Raw genomic sequence first — 11,692 nt, 5'->3', positions numbered from 1 at the left:
TATGACAAAAGGTTAAAAACGCTAAACCCTATAAAAAGCAAAAAATAACTTTTAACACTACGTAAACTAAATTTTGTCGTGTCGGGGGATCGCTCTATTTCATTACTTTAGATACGTGTTTTTTTTTAAATGAATGTTGTAATTAGGTAGGTATCATTTGATTTATGTAAGTATTTATGAAGGTAAAAAGCGATCCCCCGACACGTCAAAATTTAGTTTACGTAGTGTTAAAAGTTATTTTTTGCTTTTTATAGGGTTTAGCGTTTTTAACCTTTTGTCATAATTATTGCGTACTTTTTTGGGTCGGGGGTTTTTTTAAATTTATAATTTAATTTTATTTCATGCTTTTTAAAGGAGCTCCTTAATTTTTCCTTCTTTCATTTAATTTATTTTATCTTAAGATGGGGTCGCCATATGCGATCTCGGCCAAAGGAAGCTGTTTAACAATCCTCATTACAAACTGGCTCTGGGAGAATTGCACAGATTGAGAAACAATAAAGATTAACCTTTGGACATTCTAGATTTTCAGCAAAAATATAAATCGGTTTATCCGTTTTATTCCGGCATCTCAGGGTTTCATTCGCCACATCCCATTTCCAGCATCAGGTTCTCGTCAATCAGAAACATGAAGAGAACTCGTCAAGACAAATTCAACGAGCCCAAACTCGATGGGTTTACTAAAAGGCAGTTCAGGGTTACGTCTCCTACCTTCGTGCCCAAACAGCAGACCAGCTCAGTGGTTCCAAAAGACATTAGTGTTTCAAATTTCAGATCCCACATATACTTGCAAGTAAACTGAGCGTGTAACATTCCTATCACATCTAGCAAACGAGCTGATGACCTTGAAGACCTGAACCGATTTCTACCAAACATAGCTAAGAACACTCCCGACTGACATACCTTTTAAACAAAAAAAACCGCATTGCAATCGGATCATCCGTTTGGGAGCTACGATGCCACATACACACACACACACACACACAGACACGTCAAACTTATAACACCCCGTCGTTTTTGCGTCGGGGGTTAAAAACACCATACAAGTTAATTCTTAATCAGCTAACCAGTTTTTTCATTAAATAAAAAAAATATCTGATATCAGAAGATCGGTTTAAAATTTTCAGGAATTTGAAACGTTTTATTTCTATGACTTCAAGTACCCATTGCCGGTATAAAAACGCTAAATATTTTAATTCCCGAAACATCTTATATTTCACAGAGTTTGAAACCTTATATTTTTTTTATAATCAGGTGGTTTAACTCCTGAAATTCGCTGCGCACTTGAAAGGTTGTATTTAAACCTTTACATCCGACACTCACTGTAAATTAATGAGTCATTATTATGACATTGACTTATCTTTGTTACATACATAGTTATCTTTTTGGTATTTGTAATTGTTGGCATGTTATGCAAGGAAAAGTAAAACAGTCTTAATACTTTTAACTGTGTGATTGATTTAAATCATTTTGATAATGTGACTGCACCTAATTCAATTAAAACTAAAGAATCTCGACGTGGACTACAAAGACATTATTGAAATAACCTAGTGATCGCATGTCCACTGTGCCCTGAAACTTGCTCGCGGGAGGACTTAATGAGCGCATCCGGCCGTGCTCTCGCTGTGGCGGCATATTGGGCTGACATAATGTAGTCCCAATATATGACATGTCATCGACACGAAAGAAGAAGAATAACCTAGTCAACTACGTTTAATAGTTTTTCGCATTAAATAGGCCACCACGATTTTTTACCAAAAATATGTTGAGGCAATTATAATTTCGGACCTGAGTAAAATTTCTTTAACAGCTGATTTAGATAGCCACTGTTAAGAGCAGTGTATGCACTCCTTATCATTTTGAAAGTAATGATACTAAATACTTAGGCACAGCCAAAATATTGCGTCTGTTGACTTAATAAAAGATTTTTATAGCACTTTTTGTAGAGATAACGAGTGGTAAGTTAGTTTGTTGTTAGTAGCCGTAAGATACAGTCATGGATCGCATCAAGTTTAAGGTCAATGGGGTCGAGTATTCAGGTTAGTTTAATTTGTTATGAAATAAAATATTACCTATGCAAATATTACTAAAAAATTAAAAGAAATTACCAAAAGACAGCAAAATTTTAGACGGTAGAGAGTGTGATTAGGCTCATATTACAACGATCAGATATTTGGCCAGTATCAGACCGACCAAAGAGTTTGATAAGATTTACACGGTCGACCTTCAAAATGCACTATCAGAAAAATCATCTAGCCTAATGTCCATGGAGTTTCTTGCCCGTTCTTCTCCATAGGAAGCTACTTTTGGAATGGGCAACTAGAATAAAACTTCGTTATATTTTTTGACGTTCATAAGTGCTTGTTAATTCCTAAATGAAATTGATTTGATTAGAGTGTGAGGGGTCTCTTTTTAGGAGAAATCAAACAAACAATAATTTATGACGGTGATCAAATATCTCAAAGGCAGAGAAACCAATACCTTTCTTTTAAAAGATGTCCAACCATTATTTAACAATGCTTTCTTTTCACAATTGCGCCGCAGCTATGCCGCGTTTTATGTGAACAAGATTACCAACATTATTCCTCCAATGTCACTCTTTATGAGATAAAATCTTGTTTGTGGTGAAGTTAGAAGGAATGTGAATTATATAATAGTTCCCGATCGGAATCTTAGGACTAATGACCTAAAATGACATTATTTCTTAGACAAAAAAAAAACATTCCGGCCAAGTTGAGAACCTCCTCCTTTTTGGGAAGTCGGTTAAAAAACGAGTACTACAGTTTAAATGCCTTTAGAAGAAATGATATTGTAAATGAAAAAAGTGGAAACACGATAAAAACAATCCCCATTTTAGTGCAGTCGGGTAGAACGATACACTTCTTGTGCTTAGCCCGGCTTATTACTTACTCTTTGTACAAATTATACTTTGGACTTTGCAGTGGGCAATGATATCAGTTCCGACGTGATGCTGCTAGACTACCTTCGCAGCCGGCTTCAGCTGCGTGGAACTAAGTACATGTGTCGTGAAGGTGGCTGCGGGGCTTGCATGGTGACAGCTTCCAAAAGTTTAGGAGCTCCTCATGCTGCTGTTAACTCTGTGGGTATTTTGAACATGGCCAAGATGTTTAGTAACTGAATATCGAATGATGACGGACGAAAATGAAGAAAAAACTAATAATTACTACGTCTTTAAGACTTAAATAGTAGGTTTACGAGAAAGAGCAAGATTAGGTTGTATTTACAAAGCCAAAATAGGCTCAAAATCTTGTGAAGTGTGTGATAAAGAAAGTACCTAATGATGTTAGTAATGTACTAATATTATGCTATCTTAATACTTAGTAAGCAAAATTATCTAACTTGTGGTTTTCAACGATTAATTTTCAAGAGCACATTTCTGAAGTATTTTTCGTTCCTCAGTGTTTGGTATCCATCGGGTCTTGCGATGGCTGGGATATCACGACAATCGAAGGTTTGGGGAACAGAAAGATTGGGTACCATCCTATACAGAAAACGTTGGCTGAACACAATGGATCCCAATGTGGATACTGTACTTCTGGATGGGTCATGTCTATGCATGGGTATGTAGACGATAAGGCTCATATAGACCTACTTGATAAAGAAGATTAAGAATGAAAAAACATCTACCTAGTGATTTATTTAGTCAAAAGATACGATTACTCCTCAAATGATTGTAATCTGGTTTTGAAATTTTACAGGCTCTTGGAAACTAAGAAGCATGTCACAATGCTAGAAGTAGAAAAGTCTTTTGGCAGCAATATATGCCGCTGTACTGGCTACAGGCCTATCCTTGAAGCCTTCAAGAGATTCGCAACAGATACTCCAAAAGAGAGAAGAATAATGGATATAGAAGACTTGCAGATTTGCAGGAAATCAGGAAGGCAATGCAAGAAGTCTGCTTGTGATGATGCTGATGATTGGTGTTTTGTTCAAAATGATGACTTTCATGAAGTCAAGGTGAAGAGAATTGAGCTCGCGGATGGTAAAATTTGGTTCAAGCCTAAGGTACTTCAAGATGTTTTTGATATTTTGAAAACAGAAGGTCTCAGCTCTTACATGTTAGTGGGTGGGAATACAGCTAAAGGTAAATTACCTTTTAATCAATAATATTAGATGTAATGTAATTTAATATTTCATGATGTTGCGATTGTAGGAGCTGTTCCCATTTCTGATTACCCTCGTGTCTTGATTGACATCAGCAGTCTTCAAGACCTGAAAACTGTAACATATGACCAGAACCTCATCGTCGGTGCTGGAATGACACTGACAGAGTTCATGGAAGTTCTAAAGACAGCATCCGAAACAGAATTCTTTGGCTACTTGGCTAAGATCTATAGTCATGTGGATTTGGTAGCCCATATACCTGTGAGAAATGTAAGTTTTGAGGTACCTACCTATAAGAGTATCCTTAACACAATAAAAACTGATTGATTATTGATTTGTTCATTTCAGGTGGGCACTATCGCTGGGAACTTAATGATCAAACACCAAACAACATCTTTCCCATCTGATATATTTTTGCTATTAACAACCGTTGATGCTCAGTTAACGATCAGTAAGTGATTAATAGAACCATCTTTTGTTTTCTCCCTAATAAGATGTTAATAATAGATAACGTAGTTTCAATAGGTATCTCCTGTTCTTGATTAATGTCAGCTTCATTAATTATTCTTTTCACAGTGGACATCAATGGAACCTCACAAACGGTTACCATGGAAGCTTTCTTAAAACTCGATATGTCAGGAAAAGTAATAGTAAATGTGATGTTACCGCCATTGAGTAACGAATACAAATTCTTTTCGTACAAGGTGAATATAAACATAATGCCGAACATTAAGATTAATTACGAGTAAGAACAAAGTTTTAAATTATTACATGTTTTCTTCTAGCTTATGCCAAGAGCCCAAAGTACTCACGCAATAGTCAACATAGGCTGCCTTTACCAAGTTGATGCAACAAACGTAGTTCAAAGAGCAAGAATAGTTTATGGTGGCCTTTCTTCTAATTTTGTGAGGGCCATAGCTACTGAAACTCTTCTTGTAGGAAAGTCTTTGTTCACAAATGAAACTTTGCAAGCAGCTCTTAAAGTTTTGGATGGTGAGATGATAGTTGAGCCAAATCCACCAGAACCTTCTGTGGAGTACAGAAGATTTGTAGCTAAAGCATTGTTTTATAAGGTAAAGTGCAAAAACAGTAAATAATTTTGTAATATTCATTGGTCAACTTCCATCTCCTAAAATGTGGTGCCTTTTTACAGGGTCTGCTAACACTGTGTCCACCAAACATAATAAACACACGGTATGTTTCTGGGGCTGGAAATTTGCATGATTCTAGACCAGTTTCAGATGCAAAACAAACCTTCACTAGCGATCCTACAATTTGGCCGCTGAATCAACCTATTGCTAAAGTGGAATCACTGGTAAGTAATTTATTTCTAAATTCTTTATTTTGTCATTATTATCTCGTGTCTACGATAAACAGTAGGTAGACTATAGTAACCTTCTTAGTTTACTTTGATGTCAGCATCTATTTTTGTGTTCTGTAATTTATTCACGTCCAATGATTGAAATCGAAGTCAACACTATTAAAAATAATTGCTGCTACCTTCCAGATTCAATGTGCCGGAGAAGCTCAGTACACTGATGATATTCCAACTATGCCTAATGAAGTGTTTGGTGCTTTCGTCCTCAGTACTGTAGCCCTAGGTACTATTGTCAAGATTGATGCTAGTGCTGCATTGGTAAGCCAATCCTATCAAACAACGGACAAATGTCATCCATTGTCAGTAGTTAATAATTGTATTTGATTCTTTATTTTCAGTCTTATCCTGGAGTAATAGCCTTTTACACAGCAAAAGACATACCAGGATTAAATTCCTTTACACCAGCTGACAGCATATATTTCTCAGCTAACGAAGAGGTTCTATGCAGTGGATCAGTCAAATACTATCATCAGCCACTGGGGATTGTTGTGGCAAATACACAACATATTGCTATCAGAGCTACAAGTTTAGTCAAAGTTACTTATAGTAATGTTAAACAACCAGTTATAGATATAAAAGTAGCTAAAACTGACGCAACTAGATCCACACTAGTGTCTTCGGTAGATGCAACAAGTACTGGTACAGATGTTTATAAGACAATGTCTGGAAGCAACACGTTTTATGGACAGTATCCTTTTACTATGGAGACTTTGCTTTGTGTAGCGAAACCTACAGAAGAGGGTATCGAAGTGCATTCTGCAGCACAGTGGCTAGATGCAACACACGTCATGATATCAAGGGCATTGAATATGGATGAAAATAAGTACGTTTTTTCAAAGCTTATGCATAACATTTACATTGTAAATGAATTATTGCTTACTGTCTTGTCCGTGCACTGTATTTGACATTGCTAACAGTATATTATGCCATTGAATATCAATTAGTAGCTAACCTTTTTTAAAACCACTTTATAGAATCGATTGCTACGTACGCCGTCTTGGCGGTGGATATGGCATGAAAGTATCTCGTAGCATCCAATCAGCTGTAGCGTGCAGTCTTATCGTGCAGAAGTTAAACCTTCCATGTCGGTTCATTCAGCCTTTGACCACGAACTTCAGAGCAGTTGGCAAGAGATTGCCTAGTCATAACGATTATGAGGTACGCAAATTGGAAATCTGTGTTACTAAAATAAGCCTACATCAAATATGAATACTAAAATAAGATGCCTTTTCTAGGTCTCCGTTAATAAGTCAGGAGTAATCCAGAGTTTAAATACCATAATTTACGAAGACAATGGATACAAAGTCAGTGAGACGTTGACTGCACTTACTGCTGACGTATACTACAACTGCTACATTGCTACTGCCATGAATTTTAAATCATATGACATTACTACTGATACACATAAAAATACGTGGTGCAGATCGCCAAGTAAGAAAAGAGTTTAAGTATAGGTCGGATTATACAAATACAATATTAATAAGTACAAAATCTTTTTCAGTTACTTTAGAGACCATAGCTTATATGGAATACATAATGGAGCGGATATCCTATGAACTTTCTTTGGACCCACTAGCTGTACGTTTAGCTAACCTAGACACAACCAACTTTAATGAAATGACCGGAATGGTGGACACACTCAAAACCAATTCTGAATACAGTACAAGAAGAGCAGCAGTAGATTCCTTTAATACACAGAATAGATGGAAGAAAAGAGGATTAAGATGGGCGTTTGCAAGGTGGTTGTGTTCAGGGGGAAAACGCTTTGATCTAAATCTATCAGTATATCATGGAGATGGAACTGTTGTATTGACTCACGCTGGTATCGAAATGGGACAAGGCATTAACACCAAAGCTGTCCAAATAACCGCGTATCTTTTAAAAATACCTGTTGAAAAGATTCAAGTCAAAGGAAATAATACTATAATTGCTCCTAATACTTTAGTATCTGGAGGGAGTCTTACAACTCAAGGAGTTATAATAGCTTTGAAACGATGTTGCGAAGAACTGAATGCAAGATTAGAACCTATAAGAGCAACCCTGACTAATCCTACTTGGGAAGACTTAATTACTGCAGCATATAATGCTGATGTAGACCTTCAAGTACATGGATTTACTAGTTTGAGTGATGCACAGACATACAATGTGTATGGCATGGCATTGTGTGAAGCTGAAATAGATGTTTTGACAGGAGAACATGAGATTTTGAGAGTAGATATGTTGCAAGATGTGGGTCTAAGTATCAGCCCAGAAATAGATGTGGGACAGGTAATTAACTTCTGAAGTAAGCATTTTTCACTATCAATAAATAGATAGTTTATTTATTTATTTAACAGTTGATTAGACAAGGAGAAAAACAGATCAATCAAGCCATTATACAATGTGTCCCGGGGATAAGTGACCGCCCGAAATTTTTTGAATATTTGTACAAAATTAAGGATAATTTCATTTATATTTTTGAAAAAAATCATTAAAAAAATTTTATTGTCAGGCCTGTTAATAACAGGCTTTGCTCTTTTTTTTCAAATTTCAACTGACTGTATTTTTGCATTTGTTTGAAATAGCAGCAAACATTGCTGTGAGCTATTGTAGGAAATATCATGTAGTTTATTAATAAATTAAAAGAAAGTGATATTAAGGGGGCATTTATTGGACTTATTTTGAAAAAACTGAAAAAAAGGCGTTATTTTCTTTGAATTTTTATTTTCTTTTTTTTCTAATAAATGTTTTATTACATTTTTGTTATGTTTGATAATTTTAATTGATAAACTATGATGTCGGCTAGTCAATAAAGAAAAAAGAATTTAAAAAGATGTAAAAACTTAGGAAATATCTTAAAAAAACTGCAGCACGTCACAGTATTTACTAAAAATCATTAAAAAAAAACCAAAGGTGGTAAGTCCGAAATATAAAGGAAATTATCCTTAATTTTGTACAAATATTCAAAAAATTTCGGGCGGTCACTTATCCCCGGGACACATTGTATATGATAACTAGCTTCTGCCAGCGGTTTCACCCGCATCCCGTGGGAACTACTTCCCGTACCGGGATAAAAAGTAGCCTATAGCCTTCCTCGATAAATGGGCTAACTAATACTGAAAGAAATTTTCAAATCGGACCCGTAGTTCCTGAGATTAGCGCGTTCAAACAAACAAACAAACTCTTCAGCTTTATAATTTGTATAGATAGATATATTTTCGTTTAGGTGGAAGGTGCATTCATCATGGGTCTTGGATACTGGACATGTGAAAAGCTAGTTTTCGCTGACACTGGTGAAATTCTGACCAACAGAACTTGGGACTATCACGTACCTGAGGCGAGAGATATACCTCAAGATTTTAGGGTATATTTAAAGAAGAACTCCTATAGTAATGATGTTATTCTTAGTTCTAAAGGTGAGAACAGTCCTGATATAAATGATAATGCTTTATATGAACTTGTAATTTTTATTTTAATATTTGTGTTTTTAGCTACTGGAGAGCCAGCAATGTGTTCAACAGTGGTCGTACCCTTTGCAATAAGAGAAGCCATAGTACAGGCTAGACAGGAATCTGGAATCCCAACCACACAGTGGTATGATCAAGGTAAATTGAACAAAACAATAAACAAAAATGTTTTTAGAAGTCCGTTCAAAAACTGCTAGGTATATATTATTTTTGCCTTTTTTATTTGCAGATGGTCCATGTTCAACTGAAAATATTTGTATGGCAGCCCAAACGAAAACTGAAGATTTTAAATTTTATTAATCATAAAACGAAATCAATATTCCTAGGTATGAGAAAGGTATTAAAAATGAACTTTATGGGACCATCAAATATATGCTTGCTGCAGTGGCTGAAAGACTGGCTACCACAATGCTTTTAGTAGTCAATTTCCGTATGAGATACCTAAAATTATTTTATGTTTAAATGTGCGACCTTTTTGATAACAATAATTTTAATGTTTGAAGTCTGTCCCAGTTAATTTTACGTATAACTAATGATAAATTATTTCTTTACGAGCTTAGCAAGAATATGGTACTGCTATCATTTTTGCATGTGTAAAATGAATATTTATATGAAATAAATTATAATAATGTTATTTTGTGACTCTTTAGTGATAATTTATGCAGCAATAAATTAAAGGAATACAATGTTTTAATGTCAAACGTAATTTAAAGTGATATGTGTGCAGCCAATGATAATATAATTAAAACCTATTCAATTCTGAAATCATTTGTTTGTATTTTTATGTACTTTGAATTATTCAATATGGAAAAGCCGTTATATTATATTACTATTATATTTTAATTAAATATAATGCACTAATAATATTTAAAAAAATGCATTTTAGTAACGCCATGGCTATTCAGTTACCATTACTGTTAATGTTTTCCTAATAAATACTTTACGGACATAGAAAAATGTTTAATAGCGTACCTACAATAAAATATAAATCGCTTAAAAAAACTGAGAGAAGAGTTATGAAAAAAAAATACAAGAAACATGATTGAGGACAAAACGGTCAAAAATGTTTACCAAATTAAACCGAGTGTTTTCTGTCTTGTGATGTGTCAGTTGTTAACGAGGACAGCTCATTATTATAATTACTTTTTTACTTTAGAAATATATTCGAAACCTTTTAATTAAATGTTTCTAGTTTTGCATCATCTCTGAAGTTAAAAATATCCCACGCTGCAACAACACGCATGCCCAGAACGACGAGTGTGGGCAAATCCCTGTACTTGGAGTAGCCTGGCTTATCGGCGGTGATGATGATTTCATATTTTAATTTTTTTTTTCATCATAAACTAGAGGCTTCAGTGAAACCGGGTCGTGGTAACTCGTAATCTAGAAAAATACGTGTATTCTCTTTCTTTGTACTAACTCTGAAGCTACTGAACCGTTTTAAAAATTCTTTCACTTTTGATAGCGTACTATTTCCTAGTAACATAGGCTACAGTTTATCCCGGTGCGGGCAGCAGTTCCCACGGGATGAGTTTGAAACCGCTGGCAGAAGCTAGTATGACACACAATAAGAGCGTAGATTTAAGTAACACTTGAGGAATTTTGACCATAACTCTCAAATAACCTGGTTTCCTATCCAATACTCCTGAGCCCCTGAACGACTGAACGATGAAGGAATACCGTCAATACATTACGCGGATTGCATGCACTCGGAGATTGGATAGCCTGACCACGGAGCGATGATTGCTGCCTGAAATATAACTGTGGATTTGTGAAGTATAAGTTCAGCTTGGAGATTTTGTGATAATGTCATAAGACAGGATTTTTGAAGGTATCGGATTTTATAAGAAATCTTTTGATTCTAGCTTCAAGTGGTATTTTTAGAGTCTTGAGTCCTATTTGAGTGCTTAGGAAATGGCTTCGAATGTAGGCAATTTAAAGACGGCAATCCAGCGTGCAGCACTGTGACTTACACAAATATTCGCGAAGGTTCGCAAACATTCGGTGCAATCCCGCCTTATTTGTAACACTTTTACACTGGAAAAAAAATGTGAAATATGTTTTTCAACGTGCAACAAGCAATTGTGAATCTCTGAAATCTTCTTCGGTCTACATTTTTCATATTGTAAATACAATTTGAATATTTTTTCATATGATTGCATGTCTGTAGCTGGCAGATTTACCATATCGATGCACATGCGTACACACATTGGAAGTAAACAGTCAGCATTTTTATTGCTAAAAGTCAATTTGATATAACTATAACTTAATATTATAAAATCGAAATTGATTCTGTCTGTATGTCTATAACGCTTTGACGCCAAAACTGATTGAAATGATATGAAAGGTACAGAGATAGTGTAGAGCCTAAAAAGGGTTTATAGGTAGGTAATTAAGTTAACTTTTTATTTGAGTACGGAAGTAGTTGCCTCGAGATGTAAGTGAAACTGTGGAAAATAGCTAGTTTTGTCATAAGGATAGTTGATAAGTGTAGTCTATGTAAGTATTTCATGACATAAAAATAATTCATCAAAATACAATCTAAATGCACTGCTTAGTTACAGTAAGTATATAATCTTTTATCGACTCATAATTAAATCTACTTACGTAAACAAATAAAAAATGCGTGTTAAACAAGTGCGTGGGCGTTGCGTTTTTCAAATCGCTGACAAATGACATACTTTGTAACGTAGGTACATGTTGTTAAGTGGTAATTAATTATATTTACCTAGTTGCAATTAAATTA

The 11,692-nt window shown here is 35.0% G+C and overlaps 1 protein-coding gene across 1 annotated transcript; it reads left to right on the top strand.

Moving 5' to 3' along the window:
• Window positions 1-1,930: 1,930 nt before the first annotated feature.
• LOC110381338 (xanthine dehydrogenase/oxidase) lies at window positions 1,931-9,682 on the top strand. The gene is made up of 17 exons (XM_064038623.1): window positions 1,931-2,036; window positions 2,940-3,097; window positions 3,418-3,578; window positions 3,717-4,102; window positions 4,172-4,392; window positions 4,471-4,573; window positions 4,699-4,826; window positions 4,908-5,195; window positions 5,276-5,437; window positions 5,630-5,758; window positions 5,839-6,323; window positions 6,475-6,658; window positions 6,736-6,931; window positions 7,002-7,768; window positions 8,706-8,895; window positions 8,971-9,084; window positions 9,176-9,682. Exons 1-17 carry the CDS (start codon window positions 1,994-1,996, stop codon window positions 9,244-9,246), a joined length of 3,786 nt encoding a protein of 1,261 aa, XP_063894693.1. The 5' UTR covers window positions 1,931-1,993; the 3' UTR covers window positions 9,247-9,682.
• Window positions 9,683-11,692: the final 2,010 nt, after the last annotated feature.

This window comes from Helicoverpa armigera, chromosome 16, assembly GCF_030705265.1.
Source record: "Helicoverpa armigera isolate CAAS_96S chromosome 16, ASM3070526v1, whole genome shotgun sequence".
Classification (NCBI taxonomy): Eukaryota; Metazoa; Arthropoda; class Insecta; order Lepidoptera; family Noctuidae; genus Helicoverpa; species Helicoverpa armigera.
This window is presented reverse-complemented; position numbering and strand designations above follow the sequence as displayed.

Coding starts and splice junctions, on each gene's coding strand:
- LOC110381338 (XM_064038623.1), top strand. CDS start 1,994: ATGGATCGCATCAAGTTTAAGGTCAATGGGGTCGAGTATTCAG. Junction 3,098..3,417: donor CTCATGCTGCTGTTAACTCT/GTGGGTATTTTG, acceptor TTCGTTCCTCAG/TGTTTGGTATCCATCGGGTC. Junction 6,324..6,474: donor TTGAATATGGATGAAAATAA/GTACGTTTTTTC, acceptor ACCACTTTATAG/AATCGATTGCTACGTACGCC.